General features: G+C 37.9%; 1 protein-coding gene across 1 annotated transcript in view; it reads left to right on the top strand.

The window, feature by feature from the left end:
* The window catches only part of LOC123533207 (TBCC domain-containing protein 1-like), a 320,801-nt gene that overhangs the window by 126,339 nt on the left and 170,515 nt on the right, over positions 1–23,947 (top strand). The window contains exon 10 of the mRNA XM_053520503.1: positions 23,801–23,867. Coding sequence (XP_053376478.1) covers positions 23,801–23,867 — 67 coding nt within the window. The remainder of the gene's footprint in view (positions 1–23,800; positions 23,868–23,947) is intronic.

A 23,947-nucleotide genomic window follows, 5' to 3' on the forward strand; every position in this document is an offset into this window, starting at 1 on the left:
CTTGATGATATCTAGGTCAAGTTTGAAACAGGGTCACATGCCTTCAAAAACTAGGTCAGTAGGTCTAAAAATAGAAAAACCTTGTGACCTCTCTAGAGGCCATATATTTCACAAGATCTTCATGAAAATTGGTCAGAATGTTCACCTTGATGATATCTAGGTCAAGTTCGAAACTGGGTCACGTACCATCAAAAACTAGGTCAGTAGGTCTAAAAATAGAAAAACCTTGTGACCTCTCTAGAGGCCATATATTTCACAAGATCTTCATGAAAATTGGTCAGAACGTTTACCTTGATGATATCTAGGTCAAGTTCGAAACTGGGTCACGTGCCATCAAAAACTAGGTCCGTAGGTCAAATAATAGAAAATCCTTGTGACCTCTCTAAAGGCCACATTTTTCATGGGATCTGTATGAAAGTTGGTCTGAATGTTCATCTTGATGATATCTAGGCCAGGTTCGAAACTGGGTCACGTGCGGTCAAAAACTAGGTCAGTAGGTCTAAAAATAGAAAAACCTTGTGACCTCCCTAGAGGCCATATATTTCATGAGATCTTCATGAAAATTGGTCAGAATGTTCATCTTGATGATATCTAGGTCAAGTTCGAAACTGAGTCACGTGCGGTCAAAAGCTAGGTCAGTAGGTCAAATAATAGAAAAACCTTGTGACCTCTCTAGAGGCCATATTTTTCATGGGATCTGTATGAAAGTTGGTCTGAATGTTCATCTTGATGATATCTAGGTCATTTTCGAAAGTGGGTCACGTGCCTTCAAAAACTAGGTCAGTAGGTCAAATAATAGTAAAACCTTGTGACCTCTCTAAAGGCCATATTTTTCATGGGATCTGTATGAAAGTTGGTCTGAATGTTCATCTTAATGATATCTAGGTCAAGTTTGAAACAGGGTTATGTGCGGTCAAAAACTAGGTCAGTAGGTCTAAAAATAGAAAAACCTTTTGACCTCTCTAGAAGCCATACTTTGGAATGGATCTCCATAAAAATTGGTCAGAATGTTCACCTTGATGATATCTAGGTCAAGTTTGAAACTGGGTCATGTGCCTTAAAAAACTAGGTCAGTAGGTCAAATAATAAAATAACCTTGTGACCTCTCTAGAGGCCATACTTTTTATGGGATCTATATGAAAGTTGGTCTGAATGTTCATCTTGATGATATCTAGGTCAAGTTTGAAACTGGGTCAACTGCGGTCAAAAACTAGGTCAGTAGGTCTAAAACTATTAAAATCTTTTGACCTCTCTAGAGGCCATATTTTTCAATGGATCTTCATGAAAATTGATCTGAATGTTCACCTTGATGATATCTAGGTCAAGTTTCGAAACTGGGTCACGTGCGGTCAAAAACTAGGCCAGTAGGTATAAAAATAGAAAAACCTTGTGACCTCTCTAGAGGCCATATTTTTCATGAGATCTTCATGAAAATTAGTGAGAATGTTCAACTTGATGATATCTAGGTAAATTCAAAACAGGGTCACGTACCTTCCAAAACTAGGTCAACAGGTCAAATAATAGAAAACCCTGTGACCTCTCTAGAGACCATATTTTTAATTGGATCTTCTTGAAAATTGGTCAGAATTTTTATCTTGATAATATCTAGGTCAAGTTCAAAACTGGGTCACATGAGCTCAAAAAACTAGGTCACTATGTCAAATAATAGAAAAAACGACGTCATACTCAAAACTGGGTCATATGGGAAGAGGTGAGCGATTCAGGACCATCATGGTCCTCTTGTTTAAATTTTATTTTTTCATTTATAAATTGAAAATGTGCGAATTAAAGCCCACGCGAAACAGTCCTTTTTCATGTTAGGGCGAAATTTCATGCCAGCGAATTTAAATGATTTCACAGTAGTCAGAATGGTTGCTTTGATAAAATCTAGGTCAAGTTTGAATATGGGTTGTCTGGGGTCAAAAACTAGGTCAAATCAAAGAAAAACCTTGTGAATGCAATAGAGGCTTTATTTTTCAATTGATCTTCATGAAATTTGGTCAGAATGATAACCTTGATGAAATCTAGGTCAAGTTCGAATATGGGTCATCTGGGGTCAAAAACTAGGTCTCTAGGTCAAATCAAAGAAAATACTTGTTAATACTCAAGGTTTTTGTTCCAATTTTAATGATAATTGGTCAGAATATTTTTTTTCCATGAAATCACTAGGTGAAACATGCTTAAACTGTTATGGTTTCTTATGGTGTGTTTTTGAGGTGAGCGACCTAGGGCCATCTTGGCCCTCTTTTTCAATGGATCTTCATGAAAATTGGTCATAATGTTCACCTTGATGATATCTAGGTCAAGCTTGAAACTGGGTCACGTGATCAAAAACTAAGTCAGTAGATCTAAAAGTAGAAAAACTTGTAACCTCTCTAGAGTCCATATTTTTCAATGGATCTTCATGAAAATTAGTCAGAATGTTCACTTTGATGATATCTAGTTCATGTTCAAAACTGGATCATGTGCCATCAAAAACTAGGTCAGTAGGTCAAATAATAGAAAAACCTTGTGACCTTTCTAGAGGCGATCATGGGATCTGTATGAAAGTTGGTCTAAATATTCATCTTGGTGATATCTAGGTCATAGTTTGAAACTGGGTTAACTGCGGTCAAAAACTAGGTCAGTAGGTCCATGTCGTCTGTGTGTCTGTGCATAAACTTTTGCTTGTGACCACTCTAGAGGTCACATTTTTCATGGGATCTTGATGAAAGTTGGTCAGAGTGTTCATCTTGATGATATCTAGGTCAAGTTCAAAATTGGGTTATATGCGGTCCAAAACTAGGTCAGTAGGTCTAAAAATAGAAAATCCTTGTGACCTCCCTAGAGGCCATATTTTTCAATGGATCTTCATGAAAATTGATCAGAATGTTCACCTTGATGATATCTAGGTCAAGTTCAAACTGTGTCATGTGCGGTCAAAAACTAGGTCAGTAGGTCTAAAAATAGTGAAACTACTTGGTGGTTTTCAATGAAACTTAGCCACAATGAACTGGGTTGCGTGTGGACAGGTGAGCGATTCAGGACCAGCATGGTCCTCTTGTTTCTTAGTCAAAATCGGGCAGAAATTAGCGAAAAATGGAGAATTTCTATCAATAATGGAACTTTAACATTTTTAATCCCCCGCCGTGGCGGAGGGATTATAGGAATGGTCTGCGTCCGTCCGTCCTTCCGTCCTTCAGTCTTTCCGTCCTTCCGTCTGTAACAAAATCGTGTCCTGTCCATATCTCCTAAACCCCTTGAAGGATTTTCATGAAACTTGGGTCAAATGATCACCTCATCAAGACGATGTGCAGAACCCATGAGTCAGCCTTGTCGGTTCAAGGTCAAGGTCACAACTCAAGGTCAAAGGTTTGAGCCTGCCATTTTGTGTCCGCTCTATATCTCATAAACCCCTTGAAGGAATTTTATAAAACCTGTGTCAAATGGTCACCTCATCAAGACGATGTGCAGAACCCATGAGTCAGCCATGCCGGCTCAAGGTCAAGGTCACAACTTAGGGTCAAAGGTTTTGAGCCTTCCATTTTGTGTCCGCTCTATATCTTCTAAACTCCTTGAAGGATTTTCATGAAACTTGGGTCAAATGATCACCTCATCAAGATGATGTGCAGAACCCATGGGTCAGCCTTGTCGGCTCAAGGTCAAGGTCACAACTCAAGGTCAAAGGTTTGAGCCTTCCATTTTCTGTCCGCTCTATATCTCCTAAACCCCTTGAAGGAATTTTATCAAACTTGGGTCAAATGATCACCTCATCTAGACGATATGCAGAACCCATGAATCAGTCATGCTGGCTCAAGGTCAAGGTCACAGCTTAGGGTCAAAGGTTTGAGCCCTCCATTTCGTGTCCGCTCTATATCTCATAAACCCCTTGAAGGAATTTTATAAAACTTGGGTAAAATGATTACCTCATCAGAACGATGTGCAGAAATTATGAGTCAACCATGCCAGCTCAAGGTCAAGGTCACAACTAAGGGTCGAAGGTTTGAGCCTTCCATTTTGTGTCCACTCTGTATCTCCTAAACCCCTTGAAGGATTTTCATCAAACTTGGGTCAATTGATCACCTCATCAAGAACTCATGAGTCAGCCATGTCAACTCAAGGTCAAGGTCACAACTGAAGGTCAAAGGTTTCAGCTCTGTATCTCCTAAACCCCTTGAAGGATTTTCATCAAACTTGGGTCAAATGATCACCTCATCAAGACGTTGTACAGAATTCATGAGTCAGCCATGTCAGTTCAAGGTCAAGGTCACAGCTAAAATCAAAGGTTTACCCTTTCACTATCCATAGCAGTGGCGGGGGATATAGCTGTCTTTCAGACTGCCTTGTTTACAGGAATATTATAAACTCTTTCTGAAATATCTTTGCAAAACAATTAGAAAATCGTATATTCATGTGATGCATTGTAACAGCAATCGTCTTAAGTGAAACAGGAAACAGAATGTAGTCATTGGATATATCTATTACTGTTAACAAAACGGATGCTAAAATCATCACGACAGATCAACGTAGTGCAACCGCTAGTATTACATTTGCCTGTTTACAGTTGCATTGAGTCAATATAGCACAAAACAAACATTTAATAATACGAAAACTCATTAGAGAAAAATAGAAATTCTACTGGGGAAAAAAAAAGGTATCCAGACCTACCCTAATTTTTGGCCTGACCCTAAATGTTTTTATGGCCTTGGAGAATTTTTTTTTCAACTTTTTTAACAAAGTTGCAAAACTGCACTTTTTATGCTTTAAACATGGCCAATGATATTAGAAATCAACTTACTGATGCTCTAAAGGCATAACCCCCTTCTTTGTATTCATTTTTTGACACAAAAATAATTTCTGAAAAGTCTCACCTGATAAAAACAATCCCAAAAAAAGAAATTTTCCGACTGCTACCCTAATTTTATTTAGCATGTTACCGGACAAAAAGAATTTTTTTTTAGGCCTTATGTAAGATATGTTGTTATTAGTCCCCTACTGGTTGAAAACCAGTTTCAGGGACTATAGGAATGCACTTTTCCGTCATTCTGTCCGTCCGTCCGTCCGCAATTTCATGTCGGGTCCATGACTCTGTCATCCATGAAGGGATTTTAATATTACTTGTCACAAATGTTCCCCATGATGAGACGACATGTCATGCGCAAAACCCGGACCCCTAGCTCAGAGGTCAAGGTCACAATTGGAGGTCAAAGGTCAACAGGGCTTTTTTCCTGTCCGGCCCACAACTCTCCCATCCTTGAAGGGATTTTAGTATTACTTGGCACAATTGTTCCCCATGATGAGATGACGTGTCATGTGCAAATCCCGGACCCCTAGCTCAAAGGTCAAGGTCACAATTGGAGGTCAAAGGTCAACAGGGCTTTTTTCCTGTCCGGTCCATAACTCTCCCATCCATGAAGAGATTTTAATATTTCTTGGCACAAATGTTTCCCATGAGGAGACGACGTGTTGTGCGCAAAACCTGGACCCCTAGCTTAAAGGTCAAGATCACAGTTGGAGGTCAAAGGTCAGCAAGGCTTTTTTATACGCCCGTTTGAAAAACGGGACGTATTATGGGAACGCCCCTGGCGGGCGGGCGGGCGGGCGGCGGCGTCCACAGACCTTGTCCGGAGCATATCTTCTACATGCATGAAGGGATTTTGATGAAACTTGGGACAGTTGTTCACCATCATGAGACGGAGTGTCATGCGCAAGAACCAGGTCCCTAGGTCTAAGGTCAAGGTCACACTTAGAGGTCAAAGGTCAAATTCAAGAATGACTTTGTCCGGAGCATATCTTCTTCATGCATAGAGGGATTTTGATGAAAGTTGGCACAATTGTTCATCATCATGAGAAGGAGTGTCATGCGCAAGAACCAGGTCCCTAGGTCTAAGGTCAAGGTCACACTTAGAGGTCAAAGGATACAAGAATGAAAACTTTGTCCGGAGCATTTCTTCTTCATGCATAGATGGATTTTGATATAACTTGGCACAAATGTTCACCACCATGAGGCGGAGTGTCATGCACAAGAACCAGCTCTCTAGGTCTAAGGTCAAGGTCACACTTAGAGGTCAAAGGATATAAGAATGAAAACCTTGTCCGGAGCATGTCTTCTTCATGCATAGAGGGATTTTGATATAACTTGGCACAAATGTTCACCACCACGAGACGTAGTGTCATGCGCAAGAACCAGGTCCCTAGGTCTAAGGTCAAGGTCACACTTAGAGGCCAAAGGTCAGATACAAGAATGACTTTGTCCGAAGCATTTCTTCTTCATGCATGGAGGGATTTTGATGTAACTTGACACAATTATACACCATCATGAGACGAAGTGTCATGCGCAGTTCCCTTCTTTCGAATTACTTCCCTTTGTTGTTACTATAAATAGCTTATATTGTAACTTTTTCATTACTAGTCATAGGGAAAAATCGAGACCACTTTTCTGTAGTACAATATGCATGCTACATCCAATTTTGAGGTGTATTTTGACCAGTCTCTACCTGGAAAAGATTTTTGTGAGGACTTACAATTTTTTTTTTTATTTTTTTATTTTTTTTTTTATTTTTTTTTTTTTTTTTTTAAGATTAACTTCCCTTAGTTGTTACTATAAATAACTTATATTGTAACTTTTTTATAATTGACCGTAGGGAAAAACCAAGACCACTTTTCTATGGTACAACATAGATGTTACTTTCCAATTTTAGGTGTATTTTAAGGTATCTCTACCTGGTAAGGAGTTTTTGTGTGGACTTAGAAAAACAAAACATTTAGTTATTACTAAACAACCACAAAGTTAAAATTCCATTTGCAAATACAGGTGCTAGAGTAAAGAAATTTGCTGTGACGGGCGTATATTGTGACATTCTTGCACTCTTGTTCCAGTCTGGTCCATAACTCTCCAATCCATGAAGGGATTTTAATATTACTTGGCACAAATGTACCTCATAATAAGACGATGTGTCTTGCACAACTTTCAGACCCCTAGCTCAAAGGTCAAGGTCACACTTAGCAGTCAAATGTTAACATAGCATGAACAGGGTCTGTTTCGTGTCCGGTCCATAACTCTTGACATTCATTAAGGGATTTTAATATCACTTAGCACAAGTGTTCCCCATGATGAGACGACGTGTCATGCGCAAATCCCGGACCCCTAGCTCAAAGGTCAAGGTCACAATTGGGGGTCAAAGGTCAACAGAGTTTTTTTCCTGTCCCGTCCATAACTCTGCCATCCATGAAGGGATTTTAATATTACTTGGCACAAATGTTCTCCAAGATGAGACAACATGTCATGTCATGTCATGTGCAAAGCCCAGACCCTTAGCTCAAAGGTCAAGGTCACAATTGGAGGTCAAAAGTCAATAAGGTTTTTTCCCTGTCCAATCCAGAACTCTGTCATCCATCAAGAGATTACAATATTACTTGGCATAAATGTTCCCCATGATGAGACGACGTGCCATGCGCAACACCCAGTACCCTAGCTTAAAGGTCAAGGTCACACTTTGAGATCAAAGGTCAAGAGGATTTTTTTCCTGTCTGGTCTATAACTTTGTCATGCAAAGCAGGATTTAGATATCAGTTGGCACAAATATTCCCCTGGATGAGACAACATGTCATCCGCAAGAACCAGGTCCCTAGGTCTAAGGTCAAGGTCATATTTAGAGGTCAAAGGTCAAATTCAAGAATGACTTTGTATGGAACATTTCTTCTTCATGCATGGAGGGATTTTGATGTAACTTGAACCAAATGTTCACCACCATGAGGCACCCTTGTTTTTAGAATTACGTCCCTTTGTTTTACTATAAATAGATTTTATTGTAACATTTTTATTACTGGCAATAGAGAAACCACATCGAGACCACTTTTCTGTGGTACAGCATGCATGTTACGTCCAATTTTTAGGTGTATTTTGACCTATCTCTACCTGGTAAAAAGTTTCTTGTGGACTTATATTATATAGATTTTTTTTTTTTTTTTTTTTTTTTTTTTTTAAAGATTAATTTCCCTTTGTTGTTACTATAAATAACTTACATGATAACATTTTTATAATCAGCCAAAAAAACTCAATATGAAAACAACTGTGGGTTTTTATATATGCACATTTTAATCCAAGTGTGTTGTTATAACATATTGTATATGTAGTACAATATTGTTTATACATCATTGACAGATATCAGTTGATTATGTTATACTGCCATACATGTGATAAGTTCAGAATCCCAAAACTGGAGGTTTGCCATTTTTCAGCTGGAGTTGGGGTCTCAAAACTGGAGGTTTTTTATCGACATAAATTAAGCGCACGGACACAAAACTTGGTGATAAAATCCAAAATTTTAGGCCACAAAATAACACATAAGTCTACACCAGAAGAAACAACTGATCCTCATAATTCTTGATTTGAATTTTGACAGAGTTATGCCACTTTTTAACTTACATTTTTTGGTTAAAGTTTTATATAATGTCCAATATATCTGTTACATTCAAAGCTATTGACTATTATGCCCCTTTTACTAGCAAAGCTTTAACTGCCCCTTTTACCGGCAAAGCTTTAATTCAGAGTCAATCACCGAGAAAAGTCGAGCATGCTGTTTTACAGAAGTTAAACAGATTAAATTTGTTGAAACAAAGTCTCAATTTAGGTCTGGAATGGTGGTGAACATGCATTAACATTATTCTACTCGAGGACTGAAGAAAAAAACGAAGCCCTAAATTGGTCTGAACACAACCCATAAATTATGTAAATTCCTTACCCCACCCACTTTCGTATGAAAATACTGATAATGATTTTGACATGAAAAACAGAAAACAGAAATGCATCAACATGTATTTACCCTTACAAAAATAATGTAGATTGATGTAATCATACAAATGAGTGTATGTTTTCATCCAATTTTCAATGAAATAAGTCCGATTTATTAGCAAATTAATTTGGTAAACATTGCAAGAAAATGGCGTAACTGCATAAGGGGAAATAACATTCATGTTCTAAAAATAGTACTGGGTTGGTTTTTCCAACAATTATTTATGTGATTTTATTTTCTTTGAATAATCAAAAATTCATCTCAGCTGGGAATTATTCTTGTGACTTGGAGTTTTTTTGCTTCACATTGGTAAAAAAATGGAGCCTAATTGGCATTGAGAATGGGTTGATATTCGGCCCCATGAGACAGGTGGAAAAGGCCCTGCTTGTCTAATCCCTTATCAAAACAATTAATCATGTTATCAAAATTCACCTGTGAAAAACAACTCTTTCCTCCAGCTACGTGTCAAACATGTATAATACACAACAGTCGGTGACACTTTGATTTACTGTGTAAACATGATTGGCACTCCTCGTAATTATCAACCAAGTCATAATTTATTGATTTTTTTTTTTTGTTGAAAAGCGGGAGAATTATGGTTTTAGTCGGGAGACGGGAGGCAAGGTGTAAAAATCGGGATTTTGACCCTCCCGCGCGGGAGATCACATGTATGATACTGCAGTAGAGAAAATTAGGTGCCTTCCAGTAGGGGACTTTGTATTGCATGGCAATACTTCATTCACTTGTTTCTTTTGTAAACTATCTGCTACACAATTAATAGTTCTGTAACAGTTATCAGGATTTGAAAAATAATTGTTGATAGGGAGAAAAGCGCATTACAATGTATTGGACCGACACTTATTGATTGAGTTTTTTGTCATAATTTTGTCTCCCACTGGGGGAGACATATTGTTTTTGCACTGTCCGTCCGTCCATCACTCTTCATTTCCGATCAATAACTGGAGAACCATTTTACCTAGAACCTTCAAACTTCATAGCATGGCAGGGCTTATGGAGAAACGACCCCTATTGCTTTTGGTGTCACTCAATCAAAGGTCAAGGTCACATGGGCCTGAACCTGGAAAACCATTTCCGATCAATAACTTGAGAAGCACTTGACCCAGAATTTTGAAACTTCATAGGATGATTGGACATGCAGAGTAGATGACCCCTATTGATTTTGGGGCCACTCTATTTAAGTTCAAGGTCACAGGGGCCTGAACATCGAAAACCCTTTCCGGTCAGTAACTTGAGAACCACTCGACCCAGAATGGATAGGATGATTTGACATGCAGAGGAAATGACCCCTAATGTTTTTGGGGTCACTCTATTAAAGGTCATGGTCACAGCGGACAGAATGTGGAAACCTTTTTCGATCAATAACTTGAGAACCATTTGACCTATAACCTTCAAATTTCATAGGGTGATAGGACTTACAGAGTAGATGACCCCAGTTCTTGGGGTCACTCCATCAAAGGTCAAGGTCACAGGGGCCTGAACATGGAAAATCGTTTCTGATCAATAACTTCAGAACCACTTGACCCAGAATGTTGAAACTTCATAGGTTGATTAAACATGTAGAGTTGATGACCCTATTGCTTTTTGGGTCACTTGATCAAAAGTCAAGGTCACAGCGGACCAGAACATGAAAAATGGTTTCCAATCAATAACTTGTGATCCTTTTGACCAAGAACCTTCAAACTTCATAGGATGATAGGACTGAAAGAGAATATGACCCTTATCATTTTTTGGGTCGCTTGAGTTGAGGTCAAGGTTACAGGGACATGAACATAGAAAACTCATTCCAATCCATAACTTGAGAACCACTTGACCCAGAATGTTGAAACTTAATAGGCAATAGGATGATTGGACGTGCAAAGTAGATGACCCCTACTGATTTTGGGGGTCACTCGGTCAAAGGTCAAAGTCATAGGGGCCTGAACATTGAAAACTGTTTCCAATTCATAACTTGGGAACCACTAAGCCCAGAATGTTGAAACTTAGTTGGATGATTGGACATGCCAAATAGATGATCCCTATTGTAGCCAACCAAGCCAACCATCAGTGTCTCTTTGACTTGCTCCTGTCCCCTATTGACTTCTTGCCTATATGACTTTGCATGGGGGAGACAAAAAGCATCTTCTAGTTCATTACCTGTTAGGAGTTTGAGATTCAATCAATACCCTGATGCGCGGATAAAGCTGTTGTTAGAATTTGCAAACATGTATAATTATACGTCAATCCAAACAATTTTTAGCTGTTTTCTGTAACCTTTTACATTTTCTATTGTCTTTTAGCACCGTCGATATTAGCTTCAATGTTTTACTTCAAAGGTCCTCAGACATTTTCCTATTCAGATTGCCTATCCAATTAAGTAAAAACTGACCAAGGGCTAGACTTCTGAAATAGCATAATAGAGATAGTTAAAGATCATTTCTTGATATATTCAACTAAATTTTACAAGTTTGTGAACAAAAAAGATGACTTTGTAGACATTTCTCATTCTCATTTCTATTGAAATATGAACATTAATCATTTTTCCGTTTTAAACATCTTTCCCCCCAGTGATGCAACAAATATTTCACATGCCTTTGTGAATAATTATTATATACATTCGCTGCAAAAATGGTACTTGGTTACAGGGGGGTGGCGAAGTGTTAAAAAATGAAGAAAAAAAAACTACATACAGGGTGTCAGTAAATGAATTTTACATAAAATATTTTGACACTTATTGCATGTGTTTCTTAAACCTTACATATCTACAGCTTTATTCGTTTTTGTAAATTTTTCAAGCATAGAAAACACTATAATAAATAAATAGTGGACATAGAAAGTCAAGCTTGAAAGCAGACTGATCCTGAATTTTTCAGTCAGGTCTGCTGCCTCTTGAAATCAATCAAGTCCGTCAGTGTCATCAGGATTGTGACAACTGCATCTGTTGCAAGTCATGAACCAATCAAGCGGCTTAGACATATACAACTAGATGTATGTGTCTTCAACTTAAACATGACAAAGAGATATAGACAAACTTCTATGGGAATAGTGCCACTGTGGTGCAAATGCTTTTTTACCCTTTGTAGGACACAATTATGGTGCACCTAGAATGCAATTTAAGAACAACCTTTGCTTTAATTCAAACCAAAGAACCACTGGATTCAGCATCCTCAACTCTAACAGAACTACTCCAGACACCAATTTCGGCGCCTCCTTAACTGACCCTGGTGTCTCCAGAACTAACACTGATGCCCCAAGAACTATCACTGACACCCCCAGAATTAACACCAATTCACCCACATGTCTGAAACTTATTCCGAAGCCAACCAAATGCGTCGGCGTCACACCTTGGTTAAAGTTTTGCATGCAAGTACATATGGCTATCATTTATTAGCCCACCATCATCAGATGGTGGGCTATTAAAATCACTCTGCGTCTGTGGTCCGTCCGTCCGTCATTCCGTCCGTCCGTCCGTCCGTCCGTTAACAATTTCTCGTTATCGCATCTCCTCAGAAACTACTGGGGGGATTTTGACCAAACTTTGTCAGAATGATGTATTGGTACCCTAGTTGTGTCCCCCTAAAAATCAGACTGGTTCAACAATTTATGAGTGAGTTATGGCCCTTTGTTTATTTCTATAATTTATATAGATTTATATAGGGAAAAACTTTGAAAACCTTCTTGTCCAAAACCACAGAGCCTAGAGCTTTGATATTTGGTATGAAGCATCATCTAGTGGTCCTCTACCAAGATGATTCAAATTATTTCTCTGGGGTCAAATATGGCCCCGCCCTGGGGGTCACATGGTTTATATAGACTTATATAGGGAAAAACTTTGAATAACCTCTTGTCCAAAACCACAGGGCCTAGGGCTTTGATATTTTGTATGTGACATCATCTAGTGGTCATCAACTAAGTTTGTTCAAATTATACCCCTAGGGTCAAATATGGCCCCGCCCTGGGGGTCATATGGTTTACATAGACTTATATAGGGAAAAACTTTGAAAATCTTCTTGTCCAAACCACAAAGCCTAGGGCTTTGATACTTGTAATGTAGCATCATCTAGTGGTTCTCTACCAATTTGTTCAAATTATCCTCCTAGGGTTAAATATGGCGCCGCCCCGGGGGTCACATGGTTCATATAGACTTATATAGGGAAAAGCTTATAAAATGTTCTTGTCAGTAACTACAACATTCAAACTTGGACCACATGTATATTTTTGAGTGGCAAGATGAACCTTGACATGAGTTGACCTTGATTTTGATCTAGTGACCTACTTTCACATTTCTGTAGCTACAGCCTTCAGATTTAGACCACATGCATAATTTTGTGCACTGGAAAAAACTTTGACCTTTATTTTGACCTACTTTCACATTTTTTAAGGTACAGGCATCAAATTTGGACCATATGCGTAGTTTCGTGTGTCAAAATGAAATTTGACATTGATTTTGACCTAGTGACCTACTTTCACATTTCTCAAGCTACAGCCTTCAAATTTGGACTACATGCATAGTTTTGTGTACCGAAAAAAACTTTGACCTTGACATTGACCTAGTGACCTACTTTCACATTTTTGAAGGTACAGGCTTCAAATTTGGACCACATGCGTAGTTTTGTATTCTGAAATAAAATTTGACCTTGATTTTGACCTAGTGACCTACTTTCACATTTCTCAAGCTACAGCCTTCAAATTTGGACCATTTGCATAGTTTTGTGTACTGAAATGACCTTTGACCTTTACATTGACCTAGTGACCTACTTTCACATTTTTAAGGTACAGGCTTCAAATTTGGACCACATGCATAGTTTTGTATTCCGAAATAAAATTTGACCTTGATTTTGACCTAGTGACCTAATTTTACATTTCTCAAGCTACAGCCTTCAAATTTGGACCACTTGCATAGTTTTGTGTACCGAAATGAACTTTGACCTTTACATTGACCTAGTGACCTACTTTCACATGTTTGAAGGTACAGGCTTCAAATTTGAACCACATGCATAGTTTTGTATTCCGAAGTAAAATTTGACCAGGATTTTGACCTAGTGACCTAATTTTACATTTCTCAAGCTACAGCCTTCAAATTTGGACCACTTGCATAGTTTTGTGTACCGAAATGAACTTTGACCTTAAGATTGACCTAGTGACCTACTTTCACATTTCTGTAGCTACAGGCTTCAAATTTAGGACCACATGCATAGTTTTGTGTACCGAAATAAACTTTGACCTTTACATTGATCTAGTGACCTACTTTCACATTTTTGAAGGTACAGGCTTCAAATTTGGACCACATGCATAGATTTGTGTTGTGTAAGGAAATGAAATTTGACCTTGAGCTAGTCAATAAGTCTTGAAATTTGGAACACTCAAAAATGGCACATTGGTGGGCGCCAAGATCACTCTGTGATCTCTTGTTAATAAAGGCATATAGCTTTGAAACTTATTTTTTCTTTTTCTAGGTCAATAACCAACCTCACTGGGTCAAGTCCCATAACTCTGACATGTATTTTGGCCAAATTATGCCCCCATTTGGACTTAGAAAATCCTGGTTAAAGTTTTACATGCAAGTTACTATCTCCAAAACTAATGCAGATATTGAATTCAAACTTCACATGTGTCTTCGGGGTCATAAAACTACGTGATAACATCAAGAGCCATAACTCTGACATGCATTTTGGCCAAATTATGCCCCTTTTGGACTTAGAAAATTCTGGTTAAAGTTTTTCGTGACACGCCTAGCTCAAAAAGTGTTTGATATAAATTAATGAAACCTTGCATGAGTTTTTATCATGATATGAACTTGTGCACCTTCTATTTTTCGTCTGGCTCCGCCCCCTAATTTTAGAGTTATGACCCCTGAAATAGTCAAAAATGCATATTTTCACCTTGTGATATGCCTAGCTCAAAAAGTATTTGATATAGATTCATGAAACCTTGCATGAGTCTTAATCATGATATGAACTTGCGCACCTTCTAATTTTCATCTGGGTCCACCCCCTATTTCTAGAGTTATGGCCCCTGAAATAGTCAAAAATGCACATTTTCACCTTGTGACACGCCTAGCTCAAAAAGTATTTGATATAAATTGATGAAACCTTGCATGAGTCTCTATTATGGTATGAACTTGCGCACCTCCTATTTTTCGTCTGGTTCCGCCCCCTGTTTTTAGAGTTATGGCCCCTGAAATAGTCAAAAATGCACATTTTCACCTTGTGACATGCCTAGCTCAAACAGTATTTGATATATATTCATGAAACCTTGCATGAGTCTTAATCATGATATGAACTTGCGCACCTCCTATTTTTCTTCCGGCTCCACCCCCTGTTTTTAGCTCACCGGTCACATAGTGACAGGGTGAGCTTTTGTGATCGCCCTTTGTCCGTCGTCCGTCCGTCGTCTGTCCACAATTTCTTGTCTGCACGATAGAGGTTTCATTTATGATTTTATTTTAACCAAACTTGCACACAACTTGTATCACCATAAGATCTCGGTTCCTTTCTTGAACTGGCCAGATCCCATCATGGGTTCCAGAGTTATGGCCCCTGAAAAGGCCAAAATTAGCTATTTTGACCTTGTCTGCACAATAGCAGCTTTATTTATGATTTGATTTTTACCAAACTTGCACACAACTTGTATCACCATAAGATCTCGGTTCCTTACTTGAACTGGCCAGATTCCATTATGGGTTCAAGAGTTATGGCCCCTGAAAGGGCCAAAATTAGCTATTTTGACCTTGTCTGCACAGTAGCAGCTTTATTTATGATTTGATTTTTACCAAACTGGCACACAACTTGTATCACCATAAGATATTGGTTCCTTTCTTGAACTGGCCAGATTCCAGTATGGGTTCCAGAGTTATGGCCCCTGAAAGAGCCAAAATTAGCTATTTTGACCTTGTCTGCACAATAGCAGCTTCATTTATGATTTGATTTTAACCAAACTGGCATACAACTTGTATCACCATAAGATCTTGGTTCCTTTCTTGAACTGGTGAGATTCCATTATGGGTTCCAGAGTTATGGCCCCTGAAAGGGCCAAAATTAGCTTTTTTGACCTTGTCTGCACAGTAGCAGCTTCATTTATGATTCGATTTTAACCAAACTTGCACACAACTTGTATCACCACAAGATCTTGGTTCCTTTCTTGAACTGGCCAGATTTCTTCATGGGTTCCAGAGTTATGGCCCCTTAAAGGTCCAAAATTGGCTATTTTGGCTTTTGCAGCCATATAGAGACTTCATTTATGGTTTTATTTGATACAAACTTCCAAAATAACTTCAACAACAATAATTCTTGGATTCAATGACAAATCAGATCCAAGCGTAGGTTCAGAGTTATTTTATATCTGATTACCTCCCCTGATTGTAATCAAAATGGATTTATATCAGTAAGTACTTATAGTACTTATTTGAAATTTCATTATTGTCATTAGTTGGACTGAGCCAATCAGGGTAGATAACTATGGACTGATTTTATGTCAAATTACCTCCCTTTATTTCAAATTAAAATGGGTTATCTTCGTAACTAATGAAGATACTGATCTGAAGTTTCATTTATGTCAACAGATTTATTTGGCAGATCCTTCTTTTCTTCACTTACAATAATTTTTTTTTTTTTTAATTACTTCCCTTTTACGTTACTATAAATAGCTTATTTTTATTAACTTTTTTATTATTGGCTGTAGGGAAAAACCGAGACCACTTTTCTGTGGTACAACATGGATGGTACCTCCAATTTGTAGGTGTATTTTGACATATCTGTACCTTGTAAGAATTTTTTTTTTCTTTTTGGTTAAATTTCTTCCCTTTGTTGTTCCTGTCCTTTGGACTTTGATATTTTTTCTGAGGACCTTCTTGTCCTCAAGTGCAATGATAACAGGTGAGCGATATAGGGCCATCATGGCCCTCTTGTTAGAGTTATGGCCCCTGAAATAGTCAAAAATGCACATTTTCACATTGTGACACGCCTAGCTCAAAAAGTATGTGATATAGATTCATGAAACCTTGCATGAGTCTTAATCATGATATGAACTTGCGCACCTTCTATTTCTCATCTGGGTTCGCCCCCTATTTCTAGAGTTATGGCCCCTGAAATAGTCAAAAATGCACATTTTCACCTTGTGACACGCCTAGCTCAAAAAGTATTTGATATAAATTGATGAAACTTTGCATGAATCTTTATCATGATATGAACTTGCACACCTCCTATCTTCATCTAGGTCTGCCCCTATTTCCAGTAATGGCCCCTGAAATAGTCAAAAAATGCACATATTCACCTAATTATGTGCCTCACTAAAAAAGTATTTAATGTAAATTCATGAAACCTTGCTTGAGTCTTTATCATAATGTGACCTTGCACACTTGGCATTCTTCTTGAGAATTTTAGCATTTATTACAGAGTTATGGCCCTTGAAATAGCCAAAATAGTGGATTTTTAGCTCACCTGTCACAAAGTGACAAGGTGAGCTTTTGTGATGGCGCGGCGTCCGTCGTCCGTGCGTCCGTAAACTTTTGCTTGTGACCACTCTAGAGGTCACATTTTTTGTGGGATCTTTATGAAAAATGGTCAGAATGTTCATCTTGATGATATCTAGGTCAAGTTCGAAACTGGGTCACGTGCCTTCAAAAACTAGGTCAGTAGGTCTAAAAATAGAAAAACCTTGTGACCTCTCTAGAGGCCATATATTTCAAAAGATCTTCATGAAAATTGGTCAGAATGTTCATCTTGATGATATCTAGGTAAAGTTCGAAACTGGGTCACGTGCCATCAAAAACTAGATCAGTAGGTCTAAAAATAGAAAAACCTTGTGACCTCTCTAGAGGCCATATATTTCACGAGATTTTCATGAAAATTGGTCAGAACGTTCAACTTGATGATATCTAGGTCAAGTTCAAAACTTGGTCATGTGCCTTCAAAAACTAGGTCAGTAGGTCAAATAATAGAAAAACCTTGTGACCTTTCTAAAGGCCATATTTTTCATGGGATCTGTATGAAAGTTGGTCAGAATGTCCATCTTGATGATATCTAGGTCAAGTTCGAAACTGAGTCATGTGCGGTCAAAAACTAGGTCAGTAGGTCTAAAAATAGAAAAACCTTGTGACCTCTCTAAAGGCCATATATTTCATGAGATCTTCATGAAAATTGGTCAGAATGTTCACCTTGATGATATCTAGGTCAAGATTGAAAGTGGGTCACATGCCTTCAAAAACTAGGTCAGTAGGTCATATATTAGGAAAACATTGTGACCTCTCTAGAGGCCATATTTTTCATGGGATCTGTATGAAAGTTGGTCTGAATATTCATCTTGATGATATCTAGGTCAAGTTCGAAACTGGGTCACGTGCCTTCTAAAACTAGGTCAGTAGGTCAAATAATAGAAAAACCTTGTGACCTCTCTAGAGGCCATATTTTTCATGGTATCTGTATGAAAGTTGGTCTGCATGTTCATCTTGATGATATCTAGGTAAAATTCGAAACAGGGTCATGTGCAGTCAAAAACTAGGTCAGTAGGTCTAAAAATAGAAAAACCTTGTGACCTCTCTAGAGGCCATTCTTGCGAATGGATCTCCATAAAAATTGGTCAGAATGTTCACCTTGATGATATCTAGGTCAAGTTTAAAAGTGGGTCACGTGCCTTCAAAAAGTAGGTCAGTAGGTCAAATAATGAAAAAACGTTGTGACCTCTCTAGAGGCCATATTTTTCATGGGATCTGTATGAAAGTTGGTCTGAATGTTTATCTTGATGATATATAGGTGATGTTTGAAACTGGGTCAACTGCGATCAAAAACAAGGTCAGTATGTCTTGAAATAGAAAAACCTTGTGACCTCTCTAGAGGCCATACCCTTGAATGGATCTTCATGAAAATTGGTCAGAATGTTCATCTTGATGATATCTAGGTCAAGTTTGAAACTGGGTCACGTGCCTTAAAAAACTAGGTCAGTAGGTCAAATAATAAAAAACCTTGTGACCTCTCTGGAGGCCATACTTTTCATGGGATCTGTATGAAAGTTGGTCTGAATGTTCATCTTGATGATATCTAGGGCAAGTTTGAAACTGGGTCAACTGCGATCAAAAACTAGGTCAGTAGGTCTAAAATTAGAAAAATCTTTTGACCTCTCTAGAGGCCATATTTTTCAGTGAATCTTCATGAAAATTGATCTGAATGTTCACCTTGATGATATCTAGGTCAGTTTCGAAACTGGGTCATGTGCGTTCAAAAACTAGGCCAGTAGTTAAAAAATAGAAAATCCTTGTGACCTCTCTAGAGGCCATATTTTTCATGAGATCTTCATGAAAATTAGTGAGAATGTTCACCTTGATGATATCTAGGCAAAGTATAAAACAGGGTCACGTACCTTCGAAAACTAGGTCAATAGGTCAAATAATAGAAAAACATTGTGACCTCTCTTAGAGACCATATTTTTCAATGGATCTTCATGAAAATTGGTCAGAATTTTTATCTTGATAATATCTAGGTCAAGTTCAAAACTGGGTCGCATGAGCTCAAAAACTAGGTCACTATGTCAAATAATAGAAAAAACGATGTCATACTCAAAACTGGGTCATGTGGGAAGAGGTGAGCGATTCAGGACCATCATGGTCCTCTTGTTTTGTTTGTGATGCTGATAGCTGAAGAAGTATATGGTATAGAATAATGCATCCATTTCATATTTTTGTGCCAAACCCCCCCCCCCCCCCCCCCCCCCAAGGAGTGGTGGGGGCATATAGATTTGGTCTTGTCCGTGCATCCGTCCATCCGAGCTCACATTTGCATACTTAGGTGGCTATAGGAACAATAGGTTACTGTACTTTTTCTTTGATGTCATTAATTCCGTGGCTATTTTTCTCTTACGTGGCTAAAAGAACAATAGAGAGAACAAAAGAGTAGCCACATTTATAAGTATCCATATGTAGGAACGTCCGTCCGTCTGTCCGAAGTTCGTGACGTGCCTAGCTTGAAAAGTATTTGATATAAATTGATGAAACCTTGCATGAGTCTTTATCATTATATGAACTTGCGCACCTCCTATTTTTCGTCTGGCTCTGTCCCCTATTTTCAGAGTTATTGCCCCTGAAATAGTCAAAAATGCACATTTTCACCTTGTGACATGCCTAGCTCAAAAAGTATTTGATATAGATTCATGAAACCTTGCATGAGTCTTAATCATGATATGAACTTGCACACCTCCTATTTATCATCTGGCTCTGCCCCCTATTTTCAGAGTTATGGCCCCTGAAATAATCAAAAATGCACATTTTCACCTTGTGACATGCCTAGCTCAAAAAGTATTTGATATAGATTCATGAAACCTTGCATGAGTCTTAATCATGATATGAACTTGCGCACCTCCTATTTTTTGTCCAGCTCCGCCCTCTATTTTCAGAGTTATGGCCCCTGAAATAGTCAAAAATGCACATTTTTACCTTGTGACACACCTAGCTCAAAAAGTATTTGATATAGATTTATGATACCTTGCATGAGTCTTAATCATGATATGAACTTGCGCACCTCCTATTTATCATCTGGCTCTGCCCCCTATTTTCAGAGTTATGGCCCCTGAAATAGTCAAAAATGCACATTTTCACCTTGTGACATGCCTAGCTCAAAAAGTATTTGATATAGATTCATGAAACCTTGCATGAGTCTTAATCATGATATGAACTTGCGCACCTCCTATTTTTTGTCCTGCTCCACCCTCTATTTTCAGAGTTATTGCCCCTGAAATAGTCAAAAATGCACATTTTTACCTTGTGACACGCCTAGCTCAAAAAGTATTTGATATGGATTCATGAAACCTTGCATGAGTCTTAATCATGATATAAACTTGCGCTCCTTCTATTTTTCATTTGGGTCTGCCCCCTATTTTTAGAGTTATGGCCCCTGAAATAGTCAAAAATGTACATTTTCACCTTGTGACGCACCTAGCTCAAAAAGTATTTAGTATAAATGGTTGAAACCTTGCATGAGTCTTAATCATGATATAAACTTGCACACCTTTAATTTTTTGGCGTGCTCCACCCCCTATTTTTAAAGGTATGGCCCCTGAAATAGCAAAAAGAAATGCACTTTTTCACCTAATTATGCACTTTTTCACCTAATTATGTACCTAGCTCAAAAAGTATTAGATGTAAATTCAGGAAACCTTGCTGGAGTCTTTTATCGTGATGTGACCTTGAACACTTGTCATTCTTCTTGAGAATCTTAGCTCTTATTACAGAGTTATGGCCCTTGAAATAGCCAAAATAGTGGATTTTTTGTTTGTGATGCTCATAGTTCAAAAAGTATATGGCCTAGAATAATGAATCCTTTTCATAAAATGTTTGTTGAGGCTATACCCTCAAACTGGAACTGCAAACATTTGAATTATTGCCCCTTATTTGTGACAAATGTATTAGTGGGGGGGGGGGGGGGGCACACTCTGTGTCGTACAGACACATTCTAGTTTTTTTTTAGGCTATACCCCATTAAGACTGCCAACATTTGAATGATTTCCCCTTATCCCTTATTTGTGACAAATGTACAATTGAAAGGGCTTGCAGTGAAAAATTAAAATTATTTAAATCAGAAGTCTACTGCTGTTTTTCCATGGAAATTGAACTTTTATACAGTCGAGACTGTTTTAAGAGACCGACCTTATGAAGCAGCGAAAAAGGTCACATATGACAGGGAGTCTCTTAAAACAGTCTCACTTAACAGGATGACGCTGGTTTCATATATTTTTCCAATTAAAGTACATGAATATCGGATACTTATATATTGGCCTCTTTTAAGGTAGGAGTTGAAAATGATTAAATACTATTTCTTTAATTGCATATTGATAAAATATAAATTTCAAATAATTTGCATCATTCGTATGATGTTGATAAAACAAATTTAAGCTCATGATCTGGCAAGAAAATAAAGAAATAAAGGGGAGCAGTAAAATATAAATGTTCCATTTGAAATATTTACACACTGAGGTTTATGATATTTATATTTTTGTGTACTAATTGTTCATTGACATTTATTTGATTATTGACTGCATCTTTAATCTGTGTTTACTTCGTCGTTTCCTGTTAAATACCGCCATATTTTTGTTTCACCAGGAATAAAGTTAATTTATGCACCGACTCCGAATTCTTCAGCGACTTTATACGCTGGTTTTCCCCAATCGAGCAATTCAAGTGCCTTAACACGCTGTTCTAACGTCAAAACAGTTCTTTTTTACGTTTTTCATCAGCCATTTTTTGTAAACAAATAAGTTATCGTCTCAAACAACTTCACGCGAGATAAAGAACGGTAACTCTATCGTGTAAAAACTTGCGAGGAAGCGTCTCAAAGTCGCTGAAAACGGTCTAAATATCGATTCGGGAGCCCGATTTCACAGTCGCTTGTCGCGTAAGGCAGGGGGTTGCTTAATTCAGACTCTTTTAATAGTAAATTGCGTCCGGAGCATAAAATAGGGTCGCATACGACAGGGAGTCGCTAAATTCAGGGGGTCGTTAAGGCAGTCTCGACTGTATACTGTATAGTGGGTTATATTCACGGTGCGAAATGTTTGCGTTTTTTTTTAAGAGTTTTGAATTCACGATGTCTTAGTATCGCGGAAACTACTTTGACTGCAAACTGTAAGCCTTGGTTGTAAACAACAGAAAGGGAGGTCACTCTTTCTAGGCATGCAAATAATAAAAACGCAAGTTTTGAGGTAGATTGAAAACGAATGTAGGATTTAAATCGACACCAAAAATAAATTACCTCCTTTGCGGCGAGAGGAATCGGCTCACTGAACTATCTTCGACTTTTATACCCCTGCCATAAAATGGAGGGTGGGGTGGGGGGGGGGGGGGGGGGGGGGCATGTAGTGTTACCCCTGTCTGTGTGCGTGTGTATTCAGGAAAGGGTGGTGTTCGTCTCCGGGCCGTAACTTTGACATGCATGGTCCGATTTCAGATTAATTTCACACAAATGATAAGCATGGGTAAACGATGTGTCATGCTCAATAAACATTTAACTAGCTCAAAGGTCAAGGTCACAGTCCTTGGTTGAACTTAGCCAATTTTCACTACATATATACTGATAATGTGGTCTTCGTGTCCGGTCCATAACTTTGACATGCATGGTCCGATTTCAAAATAATTTCACACAAATGATAAGCATGGATAGACAATGTGTCATGCACAAAACCATTTCACTAGCTCAAAGGTCAAGGTCACAGTCCTTGGTTGAACTTAGCCAATTTTCACTACATAATACAGTATAATAAATTTTCTGGTTTTCCTACAATATTTTTTTTCTGTAAATAAATAGGGCCAAGGGTACTTCTTTTAGTTTGTGAGCAGTTACCATACCTGTGACCTTTCTCATGTTGCGGGAGCATCTGTGTCGGTGACACATTTCTAGTTGAAAAAAAACAACAACAAAAAAACAATAAAATATTGTTCTGTTTGATGTTTCCTTTTTAAAATTTAAATATTTTTATGAATGAATACAAAGCAATTTTCAATATCTTTTTCAAAATGACATCAATTTCTCAATTCAAACCAATAACAAATGGTGTGATCGTCCTTTCTTACGATACGTTAAACTTTATAGATGAAATGGCCAGTTATTATTGGCAATTAGCGTGACACCTTGTGGCAATTTTGTTGTTCACAGTTTTATCTTGGTTAAAGATAATAGTGGATCTTTTATTAGTATCAGAAAATTTAAGATTTTTCATATTTCTTTCTTCAAAATACTATTAAATTTATATAAAACTAAAGCTATCATAAAGTAACAAAAACCAAGTCAATAACGCTGATGAGTAAAGTTTGTAATTGAGTGGTGAAGTGTGTATATTCTCAGTAACCAAAAATCATGGCATTTAGACTTTGTGCTGTCAATATTGACCGCGAATATAGCAAAAATTAAACTTACGCTATACAGTATACATATGCCCTTAAGCATGATTGAAGCTTAGAAAGAAGAAACAGTTTTCAGATATCCATCTGAAACCTTGTATAATGTAAATGTGTTAAAGATATGTTACACCTGTTAATGCATATATTACAGGACCCTTCTCCCACTACATGATGTTGCTATGCTTCAAACATTACAGCATAGGAGTGGTTATTCAAAGGTAAGTTTTATAAATGCAGTTTAAAGGGTATTTTACATGGTATAGAGATAAAAGGTAGGTCTAAAAGTACATTTGAAGTT

This window comes from Mercenaria mercenaria, chromosome 12, assembly GCF_021730395.1.
Source record: "Mercenaria mercenaria strain notata chromosome 12, MADL_Memer_1, whole genome shotgun sequence".
Lineage (NCBI taxonomy): Eukaryota > Metazoa > Mollusca > Bivalvia > Venerida > Veneridae > Mercenaria > Mercenaria mercenaria.